Source organism: Cetorhinus maximus, chromosome 9 (genome assembly GCF_964194155.1).
Source record: "Cetorhinus maximus chromosome 9, sCetMax3.hap1.1, whole genome shotgun sequence".
Taxonomy (NCBI): Eukaryota; Metazoa; Chordata; class Chondrichthyes; order Lamniformes; family Cetorhinidae; genus Cetorhinus; species Cetorhinus maximus.
The window spans coordinates 21,008,046-21,025,116 of record NC_135887.1 but is presented as its reverse complement, the minus strand read 5'-3'; the positions used below and the strand labels follow the sequence as shown (position 1 = coordinate 21,025,116).

General features: G+C 43.7%; 1 protein-coding gene across 5 annotated transcripts in view; it reads left to right on the top strand.

Moving 5' to 3' along the window:
- ints2 (integrator complex subunit 2) overlaps nt 1-17,071 on the top strand; it is a 61,045-nt gene that overhangs the window by 12,241 nt on the left and 31,733 nt on the right. For 4 of the 5 annotated variants that reach the window (XM_078548230.1, XM_078548228.1, XM_078548229.1 and 1 more), the window contains exons 8-13: nt 925-1,154; nt 1,815-1,940; nt 4,806-4,877; nt 5,306-5,420; nt 7,372-7,440; nt 13,833-13,967. In XM_078548230.1, the coding sequence (XP_078404356.1) occupies nt 925-1,154; nt 1,815-1,940; nt 4,806-4,877; nt 5,306-5,420; nt 7,372-7,440; nt 13,833-13,967 (747 nt within the window). The remainder of the gene's footprint in view (nt 1-924; nt 1,155-1,814; nt 1,941-4,805; nt 4,878-5,305; nt 5,421-7,371; nt 7,441-13,832; nt 13,968-17,071) is intronic. The other variant, XM_078548232.1, reaches the window with a different exon arrangement.

Here is a 17,071-nt window from a genome sequence, read left to right as displayed (position 1 = left end):
CTTCTGCCAGTCACCTTAAATCTATGCCCCCTAGTAACTGACCCCTCAGCTAGGGGAAACAACAGAACTTTCCTGTCTGCCCTATCTAGGCCCCTCATAATTTTCGACACCTCAATTAGGTCACCCCTCAGTTTCCTCTCTGCCTCCTCTGGTGCTGCTCCTGGCATGCCCTTCTACATTCCTCATTGAACCAGGGTTGATCCCTTCACTTAACGGTAATGATTGAATGAAGGATATGCGGAGCCATGAGATTACAAATTGTGAATGGAATACAATTCTGCTGCTGCTGATGGCCCACAGTTGCCTTGAGGATGCCCCAGATTTGAGCTGCTAAATCTGTTCTGAAACAATCACATTTAATACGGTAGTAGTGGTGCACAACATGGTGAATCGTGTTCTCTGGGTCTGTGCAGTGGTCACTCCTACCAATACTGTCATGGACAGATGCATCTCAAGTCACTTGTAGGCCAGACTGGGTAAGGATGGCAGATTTCCTTCTCTGAAGGACATTAATGAACCAGATGGGTTTTTATAAAATCTGGTGGTTTCGTGATCATCATCACTGGTACCAGATTTGATAATTCATTGAATTTAAATTCCCTCCAGCTGCTGTGGGATTTGAACTTGTGTCTCTGGAGCATTAGTCCAGGCCTCTGGATTATTATTCCAATAACACTACATAATGCTACTATTCCTGTTGTATAGTACAGGAAGGTATAGGTGAGATATAAGATTAGCTGCAATCTTATTGAATGTTGGAGCAGGCCCGAGAGGCTGAATGGCAGCCTTCTGCTCTTATTTCTTCTTAGGTTGTAGAGACGGTACACTACAAATACTTAGTTACTAAACTGCTAGCTTATTCCCCAACCCAGTAAAAACTGTTTGAGACAGAGTGTAATTCCCAAGTGTTTTGTTGTTATCCAGCGGAAGCGGGAACGCAGCAGCTCAGTTCTGTGGCAGATGAGGCGGCAGCTGCTGCTGGAACTAATGGCAATTCTCCCGACGGTTAGCAGTGGTCGCATTGGTGAGGACACGGCAGACACCGACATGGAACCTAACATATCAGTGTACTCTGCACTGAAGGAGGAAAACGTGGTGAAGGCTAGCGCAATGCTGCGACTCTACTGTGCACTCATGGGAATCGCTGGACTCAAGTATGGATTGTGTTAATACGTAAAAGGTTTCTGGGAAGGGATTACTGTTCAAGGGGTATTGCATGCAGGCTGTGTGTGATAGCTTACTGAATTATTAGAGAAGGAAACCAGAAGACAGAGTAAAGGTGCAAATTCACATTTCACCACTTTTGCAAGTAATAACTTCAGAAGTGACACAAAGCTAAGCTGTTAAATAGCAACAAATATTTCTCTAACTAGCTATTGTAATCCATTTTTTCATAGCTTGATCATGTGTGCTTGATCATGCTGTATTTTTTGGGAGAGATCATGGCCTGTTATTGGAGTCTGAAAAATCCATATATAAATTTGTTGTCAGTCTATTACTTTGGGATTTGTCTTGTATTATCATTGGTAAGATGTATATGCATGAAAATGTACACAAAATGGCTCCAGTAAACCAGATAAGGCAGCAAGGTTGTAGCTTCAAATCCTAGTCTGTACTGAGTTAACTGATGTCTGCTTGGGACTGTGGTGTAGGTAATCAGCTTTGTAGGATCTTGCACCAGAAAGAATGTATTTAGTTGTCACACCCGATTGATGGAATTGGACTTCCAGCAGAAGCTATCTAGTGTGTAATTAGCAGCACCTTTGTTTTCTGCAATATAGAATTGTAATGCTATGTGTGATATTGTCATATAGGCCGACTGATGAAGAAGCTGAGCAGCTTTTACAGTTGATGACAAGCCGCCCACCAGCAACTCCAGCTGGCGTTCGCTTTGTGTCCCTGTCCTTCTGCATGCTGTTGGCATTCCCCAGTTTAGTCAGGTAAGTCTGAGATCTACAGTTTGCTCAGGACCCTGGATTGGGAGAGGTAAAATCAGTCATGGTTCTCCCCCCAATTCCTTACCTAGTGACCTTGCTGGAAAGCACATGTGTGAAAATCTGGCAAAAGCAAAGTCAGACTTGGCTGCAAATAAACAATCATGAATGAAAAATACCCACTTGGAAAGGTTCTAGAGTGCAGATGGGGCCTCTGGACTTCACCGTAGCGATAATCAGTATCTGCAAGAGATGAGGAAAGAAAATGAGGGATGATGGAAAGTAAGTAACACGCATTGATTGTAACACAAGAGTCAAGGATTTTGATGTGTGATTGTAAATATATATGCTGAACACTGAATTTGCCAATTAACTACAGATTTATCCTTTAATAAACGTCATTGTGCGTGAAGGACGCAACGTACTTTGGCAATCTGCATTCACACTTGACAATTGTTGAAGCACTGAATAATTGAAAATAGATATAACAGTTGAAACAGGAGAGTGACATTTAAAACTGTAATCTAATCTTTGGTTACAAAGGATAGTCTAAACCACATAAAATGTGGTTTACGGTGTCATTTTAACCCTTTGACTCCATCACTACCCTGTAATCACTTCCAAATATGCAGTCCCTATAATTGTTTTTTTGCTTTCTGTAAAAATTAACTGACAAATTAATGGAAAAAAGTCCCACCTAGTAGCAGATAAGAAGCACGCTGCCGAAATCATGTAGCAAACTAATGGTTTACCTGTCAGTCACTTGTTTTGGTTTAGAAAGCAACCTGTTTGGAGGCAAAAATGGCTGGTAATGTCTGGGACATTGTTTGTAAGGTACAATTCTGTGAGACCGTGTCAGGCTGTTGCTTGCCTAGTTTGTGGGACTCCCAATTTTGCCACAAGACCCCAGATGTTAGTAAGGAGGATCAACAGGGCTGGGTGTGCCGGTATCATTTCCGGCACCTAGGTTGAAGCCAGGTGGTCTGTCTGGTTTCATTCCTGTTTTTTTTAAACTTCATAGCAATTTAATACAACTGAGTGGCTTGCTAGGCATTTAAGAGTCAATGACATTGCTGTAGGTCTGGAGTCACATGTAGACCAGACCAGGTAAGGATGGCAGATTTCCTTCCCCAAAACATAAGGGAACCAGACGTGTGTCACTATTACCGAGACTAGCTTTTAATTCCAAATTTTTTTATTAATTGAGATTTAAATTCCACCAGCTGCTGTGGTGGGTTTTGAACCCCTGACCCCAGATCATTAGCCTGGGCCTCTGGATTGCTAGTCCAGTGACATTGCAACTACGCCACTGCCGCCTCCTTTTGAGGTGATATATAATTTTTGTCCTTTTCCTTATTAAGCGGTCACAGTTAGAGTTGGATGGCCGATTTCTGTTTTTCTTCCCTCATACAATGGCCCTTAAATGTTGTGAAGGGAGGCAGATAGAAAGTGCTTCCTCAAAAGAAGAGAGAACACAATTTGCCTGCAGGAAATTACATTCCCCACCCGACAGCTTGTTGCAGTATGCCACAACAGAGATTTAGGGAATTAATTATGAAGTACAGTCCTGTATTGTCAGCAATGCTGTCCCCACCAGATGAGTCCTGGGTCCCAAAGTTCGGGTAGTTAAGATGGATATTAAAATTCCTGCACCAGTATTATTTTTTAAATTTATTCATTCACAGGATGTGGGTATCACTGGCAAGGCCAGTGTTTCTTTTCCATCCTTTACAACCTTTGAGAAGGTGATGGGAAGCTGCCTTCTTGAAGCTGCAGTCTGTGTAGTGTAGGTACTCCTGTAGAGCTAGCAGGGAGAAAGTTCCAGGATTCTGGTCACCACATTACAGGAAGGACGTAATAGTTCTGGAGAGAGTGCGGAGGAGTATTACAAGAATGTTGCCAGGGTTAGAAAAGCATAGCGACGAGGAGAGATTGGATAGGTTGGGGTTATTTTCCTTAGAACAAAGAAGGCTGAGAGGTGACTTGATTGAGGTATACAAAATTATGAGTGGAATAGATAGAGTGGACAGGATAAAATTGTTTCCCTTGGTGGAGAATTCTAGAACATGGGGACATAGATTCAAGATAAGTGGCAGAAGGTGTAGGGGGGACATGAGGAAGAACTTTTTTACGCAGAGGGTAGTGGCTGTCTGGAATTCGCTGCCCAAGTTGGTGGTAGAGGCAGAAACTCTAAACTCTTTTAAAAAGTACCTGGTTCTGCACCTTAAGTGCTGTAAGCTGCAGGGCTATGGGCTGGGTGCAGGAAGGTGGGATTAGAAAGGGCACCTAGGTGTCCTCGGGCTGGCATGGACAAGATGGGCCGAATGGCCTCCTTCTGTGCTGTAACTTTTCTATGGATTCCAGCGACAATGAAACTACGGTGATATATTTCCAAGCCATGGGTGATGTGTGACTTGGAGGGGTGCTTGCAGGTACTGGTATTCGCATATGCCTATTGCCCTTGTTCTACTAGACAGTAGGTTTGGAAGGTGCTGTCAGAGAAGCCTTGGCAAGTTGCTGCAGTGCATTGTGTAGATGGTACACAATACAAGAAAGGGTGTCCTGGACAACACGCTTCCCTCAGCCTGCACTGCCAATAAACAGATTTTGAGTTATCATGGTTCTTTCTTGGGACATTGCTGGTGCATTTGCCAACCTAATAATCACTACACTCTTTTAAAAAGTAATTAATTGTTGGAAGCATTTTGAGATTTTCCTACAGAATAAGTCTTAGTTTAATAATAAAACCTATATATCAATGATGTGTGGTGAGGAATAACTTCAGGAGGGTAGGAAGAAACAACAACTGCTAATTGTGCAGGTTTGACCCCCATGTTCAGAATTTCATATTTCAATTTATTTTGTTTGCAGCACACCTGAACAAGAGCAAATGACTGTGATGTGGTTAAGCTGGATGATTAGAGAGGAGGCATATTTTGAGAGGTGAGTTTCAGTATTGGGTTCATGCTTTTCAGCAGTATTTCTGCATTTAGCCTATAAAGAAAGGTCTCAAGTTAGAATTTTCAATTGGAGTAAAGTTGACCAAGGGCAGCTGAAGTGTGATGGGCTTTCTCTAAACTATTACACAGCGCAATTCCAAATGGCCAACTCAAGCCATTTCAGCTTGGCCTGGAATCAGCCTCCAAGCTCATATATTGTGCCAGATGTGTTGAGCACCCAATGGGAAGTAGTGAAAAACTGAAATTGGGAAAATACCTCCTTAAACTGATTCTTTCTAGATCTGTCCAAGCTAGGTTAGGAAATAGGTGTGTTTAAAGCACTGTGTCAAGATCTCAGGGTTCAAGATGAAAGGATAATGGTTTATCCACAGCAGTTGGATGGAGTGAAGTCACACTGTCTTCTGTTTCAAGTACCACAGGGGTATCTGCTTCATTTGGTGAGATGCTGCTATTGGTTGCAATGTACTTCCATAGTAACCAACTCAATGCCATCATCGACTTGGTCTGTTCCACTCTGGGTATGAAGGTAAGCCTGACTCCATCCTTTTTTATTTGTATTAATTTTACAAGAGTTGAGTAAACAAAAGCAGTTGCCCTTTAGTTAAAGTCTTTTAAAATATTTTTTCACGGGATGTTCATCACATTGACACACGCACTTTTTCATTCTGTTCAACCAGGGCTCTCATCATTTGTAAGTGACCTGATCCATGCTGCAGCTAAAATAAACTGCCTTAGTCACTAGGGCACATGCAACATCTAAACGGGCCCAAGATCCCTTCCTCTGGATTCTGCTGTAACATTGGAGCAGATGTTGGAAGTTGCTGGTGCTGTGGCTGTTAACCTCAATAATTTCCAGCTGTTCGTGACCAATATTGAAACCATAATGTATTACCAGTAAAATACAAAAACAATGAAAAACATTTGGTACATTTATATACAGAATAGAAACTGACTTTGGCAGGAAGGGAACAGAAATACTGTGATAGGGCAGGAAGTCAATGTGCTGCCCTCAAATAGTAAAACTTGAGGTTTGTTTGGGAATTTCTTGCAGCAAGTTCTCAATTTAGCTTATTCCATCGGAATGAAAAACTGAGCAGAGTGTGAGTGAGTTTTCCCCTCCTCCCCCAAAGAATAAAGTGATCAACTGAATGATGAATTGGGCCATCTGAGTCCACTTCCACAATCTTCTGATTACAAAGTAGTCAATCCAGAAGCAGAGGTGTTCCCTCTCAACAGAGGTCTGAAGGATGGTGTGACGCCAAGACAAGTAATAAATACTCAATGGGGCAGAACTTCCATGGAGTGGTGATCACCATCAGATTGCCAGTCCAACCTTTTTGCTTACCTTGATCTGCAACTGCACGTTTCTTACCTGGACTTCTGTCCTGGGCCTGGTGATGAATGTGCAGTGCAGTAGCTCCGGAGTCCTTCCAGTGCAGGGCAGGAGCGTAGAGGGTGTAGCTTCACTTCCTCCTTTTTACGGTAGCTAGTACCGTAAACCAGGTGTGTTTTTAAAGATCCCAGCCACTTTGAGAAGCCAGGGAGAAGGTAAGTGTGTACGGCAAGTGGTTGAGGGGGTAGGTTGGTTGGGAGTGTTCAGGGGGGCAAGATGTTAGGAGGGGTCGGGGGAGCAGGGTGGTGGTGACAGAGTAGTCGGGGTTGGGAAGGTGTAGTTGGGGGGTCGCGAGTGGGGATATCGGGGATCTGGAGGTAGTTGGGGGGGTGTGGTGGAGGGATGTCGGTTAATCAGGGAGGGGTAGTCAGTCGGGAAGATAGCCAGGGTGGAGGGGAGTGTCGGGGTCAGGGATTGGGAGGATAGTCGGGGTTTAGTGTGGGCGGGGGTCGGAAGGGTGGTCAGAGGAGTCAGGAGGATGGTCTGGGGTGGTAGTTGGGTGGGGGGCTGCTGGTCAGGAAGGTAGATGGGGAGGGGGGGATAGTTTGGGGCTGTGAGGGAGTTGGGAGAATAGTCGGTGTGGGGGCATAGCCTTGGGGGTGTGCAGCTGGGAGGGTAGTTGGGGGCATGTGAGTGGTCGGGATGGGGGTGTGGTTGGTGGTGTCCAGTTTGGGTGGGTGGGAGGTCGGTGAGGTCAATACTATAGTTACCAGGAGTTAGAAGTGGTTTTAATCTTCTAGCTTCTCTATTCTGCTAACAGAGTTGGAACCACCCGAAATCTCCAATTTCAATCAGAGCTTCAGATGGATCCTGGTGCAGGATAATTGCCCATCAGAAATTTAAACTTTCCAGATGATTCCATGCAGTCCTTGCTTGGGGATTTCTGAGGAGCTCCCCAGCGCAGATCTTCTGGGGTACCTCCCTGGGTACGACCGCGCCACCCCCCCCACCTTACTTTGTAAATGTGCAGTGCTCTGAGATGAAGCTTTGTTTGTTGGGACTGTATTGAGACTGTGCTGCTGTTTTGTTTGGTCTTCAACGTTGAAAGAAACTGAAAATAACAGCCTTATCATTTCTGGCTTAGATTGCAATTAAACCAAGCTCACTGAACAGGATGAAAACCATTTTCACACAGGAGATATTCACAGAGCAGGTGAGCCCATAGCTTGCACACATCTTTTACCTTCAGATTTCTACAGGGGTAACTATCAGTGCCTGTAAGGTTTTAATTCTCTTCCAATTTGAATCTCAAATCTCATTGTACTTGGCTTGAATCTTTCATCCTATGACCCTCTGCACTCCCCCTAGTTTCTCAGGAAACGTAGAAAAAAATGACTTGAATTTACACAGGCATCATTTCATCTCACAGAAAGATCCCCAAGTGCATCACATACAGAAAGAAGCTATTTTGAAGTGAAGTCACTGTTGCTATGTAAGCAAACGTGGCATCAGTTTTTGCGCAAAAATGCACCTCCCCCATACAATAATGAGCCAAATAACCAGTTGACCCATTTTTGACAATGTTGACAGCAGATCGAGATGTGCTTTGAATAGTGCCACTGGATCTTAAATATTCAGTTGAACCATCAAAACTGATAGATAGGACTCCAGCGTAACAATTTATGACTATAGCTTAGAACATTGCCCATCGCACTTCACTTAGCTGTTATATATAAATACTGTTGTCTAGCTCCAGTAATATACTGATGAGAAAATCTCCTTTTCTCAAGCACTTAGCAACACAGAACCAGTCAGTACCAGTTTCAATCCTGGTATTGAGATTTCTGATCTGGCAACATTGTGGTTGCAGTTTTGCGAAGAGAAACAGTGAGCAAAATTCTCGCATCTGAATGCTATCGAGATAAACCACCACATGGGGGTTAGACCTTGGAGCAAATTTTCCATAGTCCGCTGAAAAATGGCACAAGCCAAAGAGACGCCGAAGGGGGTTACCCCCTATGTGTGTTGATGGTCACAAAATCCCGACAGGCCTTTTCTAGCTTGACTTGCTGGTAAGCATGGCTCATGTGGAGTTTCATTTTTGCAGTTCCCCCTGCCAGCTTGGAGTGCAATTCATCAATTTTTGATATAGGGTACCTATCGAGTCTGGCTACTTTATTAACAGTCAACTTTTGGTCCCCGCATATTCGCACACTGGTCAGGCTTTAGTACTGGAACTATGGCTGCTGCCCATTCGGAAAGTTGTACAGGTTGTAAGACTCCCAGCCTGTCCAATTCAATATCTACTTTTCCTCAATGCATAGGGACTGGCCTCTCCTTCAAATATCTGGGGGGTGCTCCGGGATCCATGATGCTTTTAGCATACAGCCCCTAAATCTTCCCGCACTCTTCGCTGATCACAGGCATATTCCTGTAATAGTTCTTGCAGATCTTTCATTCTGAGGTGAAAAGTCTCAGTCCACTCCAACTTAACTTCCTTAAGCCAGTTCCAACCAACTAGAGTTGGACCCTCCCATGTTACCACCAACAGGGGTAGTTTAGCAGACTGGCTTCCATTATTGTACTGGAACCTTGCATATACCCTTTACTCATATGTTTTCGCCAATATATGTTTTTAGTCTGGCATCTGAGTTTTCCAGCTTTAGTGAGTGGCCTCCTCCATTCAGATACTTAAACGTGTGTTCCCCTATTACTATCGTGGATACGCCTGTATCCACCTCCATTCTAATGGGTTTTCTGTTGACTTCTACTGTCACGTAGATTTTCTCTGTTTTACCCAATTTTAAGTTGTGTAGCGAGTAAATATCTGACTTTGTTTCTTCTGGTTCCTCCATTACATAAATTTCATGACTTCTGTCTTTTTGTTTGAAATTTGGCCTCAGTCTTTCTTTACAATATCGTATAACGTGCCCATCGCGATGGCAGTAGAAACTCTCGGTCCTTTTTAAATTGTCGTCCGTTTGCAGGCTGCCTTTTTCCAATTCTGCTATTATGAATGTGGTTTTTATCCATTAAGCCATAGCTTTTTGCTGGTCTGTAAATGGTGGCTGTTTCCCACCTTTCCGCAGCACCCGTGCTTCCACGCCATTTCTAGCTGGTGCCTCCCTCCCGATATGAAGAACAGCGCCATTTTGTGCTGCCTTGATTTTTGAGTCCCTGACTCTGCTTTCCATTGCGAGTGCCAACTCCAGTGACTTGCTGAAGTCTAAATTTGTTCCTGACAACCTTTTTTGAATAGCGTCTTCGTTAATTCCACACACTAATTTGTCTCTTAATGTGTTATTAATCGATGTCCCGAACTCTGTGCTCTGTCAGTTGTTTTAAGGCTGCTGCATAGCAAGTGACTGTATCCCCAGGGGCGCGACACCTCAAATTGAATTTAAAACACGTTGTTACCAAGGGTTTCAGTTGCAAATGGCCTTTCACTAGATTCACCAACTCATTAAAGCTCTTGGAATCTGGGGTATTGGGGGCCGATAAACTACGAATTAGGCAGTATGTTTTACTGCCACATGTCGATTAAGAGGATCGCACGCCTCTTCTTCCCCGATATGTCATTGGCCAAAAAGGAAAATGCGAGGCATTCAATATAATGTGACCAGTCATCGGTGGTCTGAACAAACGGTTCTACATGGTCAAATTGTGGCGTACTGGAAGGAAATAGCTTCAATGATTATGGCGAGGGTGTACAATTGTAATGTACTTAGAATCGGCCTTTAAGGCATGGCTGGATCACTACAGTTGTTTCTTCGTGGCTTTCCTTGGTGTCGTCAACTAGACGTGTTTTGCCTCATGGCCAGTTGTTGTGTTTTACTTTGGGGTCGCATTGCTCGTGAACTGGTTGCACATTTACCTGCCAGCAGGTGAGTCAATTACAATATACTACGGACGCAGAGACCAATATGAAATGAAGCACATGCTATTTTATTTACACAGACAACAGCGTTCTAACATATGTGCTTCCCCAACCAGATCCTACTCTAGACTAACATTAACATGGTAGCCCACGCTACATAGCTATTAGATCTTACAATCACATGGTCAACCTGCTCACATTCTTTTAAAGGTGTATTATGCCTCAGATTACCACAAGGACCTTGTTCAGATTCCTGTTCCTTTCCCTTGACTTCACTGTCTTCCTGGAGCCTTAGGTCCTAGCCCCTAGTTTCTGGGACTTACTTTCTGCTTTTCTGGGAAATCCCTCTGCAGTCCCTGTCCTGTCTCCTCTGTGCCTGTCTGGAGAATGGCCTTTCTCTTCTGGGTCACCCGATCGTTTTACTCTCTCTCACTTTTGCTTTTGTTTCTTCTGCGCAGTTGCAGGGCTCCCTTTAAATTTTTTTTTTTTTAAACTGAAAAAGAACCAACTGCGCTTGTGCCGTTTGCTGGCTTGAAGATGGGAATCCTGACTCCGAACCCCATGAAGTCTCATGGCATCAGGTCAAACATGGGCAAGGAAACCTCCTGCTGATTACCACATACTGCCCTCCCTCAGCTGATGAATCAGTGCTCCTCCATGTTGAACACCACTTGGAGGAATCACTGAGGGTGGCAAGGGTGCAGAATGTATTCTGGATGGACTTCAATGTCCATCACCAAGAATGGCTCAGTGGCAGCACGACTGACTGAGCTGGCTGAGTCCTAAAGGACATAGCTGCTAGACTGGGTCTGCGGCAGGTGGTGAGAGAGCCAACAAGAGGTAAAAATATGCTTGACCTCATCCTCGCCAACCTACCTCCCGCAGATGCATCTGTCCCTGACAACATCGCTAGGAGTGACCACCACACAATCATTGTGGAGACGAAGTCCCGCCTTCACATTGAGGATACCCTCCATGTTGTGCAGCACTACCACCTTGCTAAATGGGATAGATTTCAATCAGTTCTAGCAACTCGAGGGCAGGCCTGAGGCACTGTGGGCCATCAGCAGCAGCAGAATTGTACTCGAACACAACCTGTAACCTCATGGCCTGGCATAACTCACACTCTACCATTACCATCAAGCCAAGGGATCCACCCTGGTTCAATGAAGGGTGCAGGAGGGCATGCCAGGAGCAGCACCAGGCATACCTAAAAAAATAAGGTCTCATCCTGGTGAAGCTATAACACAGGACCACTTGCATGCCAAACAGCATAAGCAGCAAGTGATAGACAGGAGTAAGCAATCCTGCAACCAACGGATCAGATTGAAGCTCTGCAGTCCTGCCACGTCCAGTTGTGAATGGTGGTGAACAATTAAACAACTCAGTGGAGGAGTAGGCTTTACAAATTTCCCTATCCTCAATGATGGAGGAGCCCAGCACATCTGTGCAAAAGATAAGACTGAAGCATTTGCTACAATCTTCAGCCAGAAGAGCTGAGTGGATGATCCATCTCACCCACATCCGAAGGTCCCCAACATCACACATGCTAATCTTCAGCCAATTCGATTCACTCCACGTGATATCAAGAAACAGCTGAAGCACAGGATAACTGCAAAGGCTATGAGCCCTGACAATATTCCGGCAATAGCACTGAAGACTTGTGCTCCAGAACTTGGCTGTGCCCCTAACCAAGCTGTTCCAGTACAACTATAACACTGCATCTACCTGACAATGTGGAAAATTGCCCAGGTATGTCCTGTATGCAAAAAGCAGGACATATCCAACCTGGCCAATTACCGCCACATCAGCCTACTCTCTATCATCAGTAAAGTAATGGAAGGGGTCATCAACAGTGCTATCAAATGGCACTTGCTTAGCAATAACCTGCTCACTGATGCTCAGTTTGGGTTCCGCCAGGGCCACTCAGCCCCTGACCTCATTACAGCCTTGGTTCAAACATGGACAAAAGAGCTGAGCTCATGAGGTGAGGTGAGAGTGACTGCCCTTGACATCATGGCAGCATTTGACCGAGTGCGGCATCAAAGAGCCCTAGCAAAACTGGAGTCAATGGGAATGAGGGGGAAAACTCTCCTCCACTGGTTGGAGTCATACCTAGCACAAAGGAAGATTGTTGTGGTTGTTGGAGGTCAGTCATCTCAGCTCCAGGACATCACTGCAGGAGTTCCTCAGGGTAGTGTCTTCGGCCCAACCATCTTCAGCTGCTTCATCAATGACCTTCCTTCCAACATAAGTTCAGAAGTGGATATGTTCACTACTGAATGTTCACCATTCACAGCGACTCAGATGTTGAAGCAGTCCATGCCCAAATGCAACAAAACCTGCACAATAATCCAGGTTGAGCTGATAAGTGGCAAGTAACAATCCTGCCACAAGTGTCAAGCAATGACCATCTCCAACAAGAGAGAATCCAACCATCAACCCTTGATGTTCAATGGCACTACCATCACTGAATCCCCCACTATCAACATCCTGGGGTTACCATTGACCAGAAACTGAACTGGACTTGCCATATAAATATTGTGGCTACAAGAGTAAATCAGAGGCTACGAGGCTAGGAATCATGCAATGAGTAACTCACCTCCTGACTCCCCAAAGCCTGTCCGCCATCTACAAGGCACAAGTCCAGAGTGTGATGGAATACTCCCCACTTGCATGGATGAGTACAGCTCCCACAACACAAGAAGCTTAACACAGTCCAGGACAAAGCAGCCAGCTTGATTGTCACCACATCCACAAACGTTCACTCACTCCACCACCGACGCACAGTAGCAGCAATGTGTACCATCTACAATGTGTTGCAGGAATTCACCAAGGATATTTCGACGGCACCTGCCAAACCCACGACCACTACCATCTAGAAGGACAAGGCCAGCAGATACATAGGAACGCCACCACCTGGAAGTTCCCCTCCAAGTCATTCACCATCCTGACTTGGAAATATATCACCGTTCCTTCACTGTCGCTGGGTCAAAATCCTGGAATTCCCTTCCTAACAGCCCTGTGGGTGTACCTACACCACATGGACTCCAGCGGTTCAAGAAGGCAGCTGACCACCACCTTCTCGAGTGCAGCTAGGGATGGGCAATAAATGCTGGCCTGGCCAGTGAAGCCCACATCCCATGAATGAATTTTTTTAAAAACCTGGGCATGTGCGGCCATTCTCCAGCTGGCACGTGTCGAAACCAAAGTCGCCAAAAGGAATGAACTGTGCATGTGCGGCCATTCCAGGGCATGCACCCAAACAGCTGAGGCCTACTGGAAACTGGAGTTCCCAGTCTCCGAGGGCCCAAACTTTGATTTTAAATGGTGAGTTTTTCCCCCTCTTTTGGGGTCTGTAACAGTTTTCATATTTATATATTTAAAGCCCGTGTGTGAAAATGCAAAAATGCCTTTCATCCTGTCTCTGTAACCTCATTTTTGTGGAACATCCAGAAGTTGGGTGAATTAGTGCATTTCCAGACACCTGGTACCACTTAGTCAGTTACTTGGTCACGTGCAGTAATGGTTCACCCTGCTCACTCTTACCTAGCCAGGGATGAAGTACCTCAGCATTTCCCACAGGCCTAAGCCCAAGAACCTGGGCAGACAGAAAGATGATAGATGGAAACGTCCTTCCTGCCGGTGTGGGATAAATTTTTGATATGGGAGACTTCAAATTTGAATAACTTGCTAATCACATTCTTGTAATTCTTTCTAATTTCTAGGTAGTTACTGCCCATGCTGTGCGAGTACCTGTAACCAGCAACCTGAGTGCTACCATCACTGGGTTCTTGCCCATACACTGTATTTACCAGTTGTTAAGAAGCCGTGCTTTCACAAAACATAAGGTTTCCATCAAGGTACTGAAGTACTTTTACTGCATTTATCGTACTAGGAAATGTCATTTCTTTTCTTTTATATAATTTACCCATGGTGTTACCCACGGTTAGTTGATGAATGTAAGGTTCCTTTATTGTACAAGGTGATGATGGAGCTGGGAAGGAGACTTCAGAAACTTTCTGCATTTGGTTATCTGGTGGCCAGAGCCTACAAATACTCTGATAGTTGACATAACAGAATTTAATGGGAAATGCTTGCAGGGTAAATTTAGTGGTAAATTTTGACCTGCAAATGCAACCAAAATTGTAACAACAGGAAGTAAACTTTGTGGACAGCAAATGCACATGCTATGCAAAATATATGGGGTGAAAGGAGGCTTGTGTGAAACATGGATCACTTTGCCCAAATGGCCTGTTTCTTCACTCTACTATGTTCTTTTTAAGATTTGAATTATATATTTTAATGTGTTGTTCCTAATTTGAGTCTGCAAAGATATTACAGCAAAATATGAAATGATGTTAGAAATGAGCTGATTGATATACCCATATTATGTTTCTGATTGAAGTTTCATGTCAGCAACCTAGAACCCAATAAGTAACCTTAGTGTTTAGGCTAAGTTTGCATCAATACAAAATGGTTTTCTAATTTAACAACACAAATGCATGAGTGCTACTCTGAAGTTGAGCCCCAACCTGACTGGAGCAGAGCATAGTGGAAGCTCACCCCGCCCCACAACCAGTGTTATGCGTCACTTGGCTTTGACTTATGGGTGTTTCCCTACAGAGATCAAGTTATGAGAATAAGATTGGAGAACTTGACTTTACAGCCGTTAAAAAGTGTAAACGATAGTAAATAATACAGATATTGAGGGACCATAACATTAGCTCAATCTACATTGCAGACTAACATAAACTATTAAACCAAATGGCTAATACATAGAATTTGCCTCCCAGGTAGAGTTATGAGGTGAAAATCTGGCAATAGTTTGAGAAACAATAAATGGGTGGTGTGTAATGAGTAATTAAGACGGACCAAATAGCCTTCCTCATCTGTAATTATCTTGTGTCAGCTTTGCGGAGTATAACTTCAGCATAGCCTTAAACCTGGTTTGAGTTTACAGGTGGAATTTTACATGCTGTGAGAGCACAAATCATTTAAAAGCAAAAGTAGGGAGTGGAACTTTGTGCATACAGGGAGTGCTGTTCTGCTCCTGAAAATTTGATTCAGGTCCAGAAAATATAATTATGGTACTGCCTGGCTGAAACATATTCTGTAGTTGCTGGTTGCAAACCAGTATCTACAATGTATTATAATGATCAGCTTGGTGTAAATTCACTATGCAAAAAAAAAAATTGCAGAGAAGTTGATAAAAAACCTGATTGTTGTATGAAGGAGCCCAAATGGGAGCTACATGCCAATCCGCAGGCAAAGGAAAAATATGACACAGGGTCAATCCACGCAGACATCAGTTACAGATCAACATGAAAAGCTATAAAATGGTCAATTACCTGTCCTGCCTTTTGAGAATGCTGTGGGCACAAAGAAATACTTTCCTGTCAATTAGTGAGGGAAAAGATTGAAGTGATTGCATCAAACTAAAACATGTTCGCAGCATTGCTGCTCTTTACTGCACGTTGACCCTGTGCTCTGGCATTGAAGTCCCATGATTCACAATTGTTGATTTTTTTTTTATATCTTAATCTGAATCATCACCTGAGGTAGGAGGAAAAAACATTACAAGGCGAATCAGTATCACACTCTTGCAATCCATGCTGACCTTACTAGACAATTAGAGGCAATGTCGTAGAGGCTGCTTATCCTTCATCTGCCTTGTACTGTGGAAGAAGGATTAATTATAAAGAAAATTTTAACACTTAATGTCCTATAACATTAAGAAAATGTATAAAAGCTTGTGTAACAAAATAAGTGATGTGATTTTCCATGGCATGGAGCAGGCAGAATAGCCTGAATGCCTACTGAAAATGGGTCAGTGTATGAAGTTCATCTCAATTGTCTGAGTATGATTTTCCTGTAATGGTTGTTGCAAAGGATGGGAGATTCTGTAGACCCAAATATGAAATATCTGTACTTAACGGTTGATATTCCATTGAGAAAGAGACTTCATGAGAAGGATACACCATGCATGGCCAACCAAGGAAATTAAGGATTGAATCAAGTTGAAAGCAAATACTTGCAATACTGCAAAGATTAGTGGTCGGTCAGAAGATTGGGAAAATTTTAGAAAACCAAAGGATGACTCAAAAATATGGAGAGAAATTGGAGTATGAGAAAAAACTAGTAAGAAATATAAAAAACAGACAGTAAGAGCTTATACAAATGTAAAAAAGGAAAAGAGTAGCTAAAGTCAATCTAGTCAAAGCTAAAGGGGAATCAATAATGAGAAACGAGGAAATGATTGCTCACTTTGGCAGAGAAATAGAAAAGCCGAATATTTAAATGGAAAGAGGTTGCAGAATGCTGCAGTACAGAGGGATCAGGGTGTCCCTGTACATGAATCACAAAAAGTTGGCATGCAGGTACAGCAAATGACTAGGAAGGCAAATGGAATGTTGGTCTTTCTTACGAGGCGAATGGAGTATAAAAGTAGGAAAGTCTTGTTACAACTGTACAGTGCAGTGGTGGGACCACACCTGGAGTACTGTGTACAGTTTTGGTCTCTTTACTTAAGGGGATATAATTGCATTGGAAGCAGTTCAGAGAAGGTTCACTAGGCTGATTTGCAGGGATGAAAGGTTGGGCCTAGTTTAGAAGTTGGGAGTTTAGAAGAATGACAGGTGATCTTCTTGAAACATTATAAGATTCTGTGGGGGTTTGACAGGGTAGATGCTGAGAGGATGTTTTCCCTTGTGGGAGATACTAGAACTAGGAGACACAGTTTAAAAATAAGAGGTCTCCCATTTAAGACTGAGATGAAGAGGATCTTTTTCCGCCTCAGAGGGTTGTTTGTCCTTGGAAATTTCTTCCACAGAACAGTGGAGGCTGGGTCATCGAATATATGGGAAAGTGGAATTTCAGCCATGATCTTATTGAATGGTGAAGCAGGGCTGAATGGCCTACCCCTGCCCCAATTTCTTATCTTATGAATATGTAACATTCGAACATC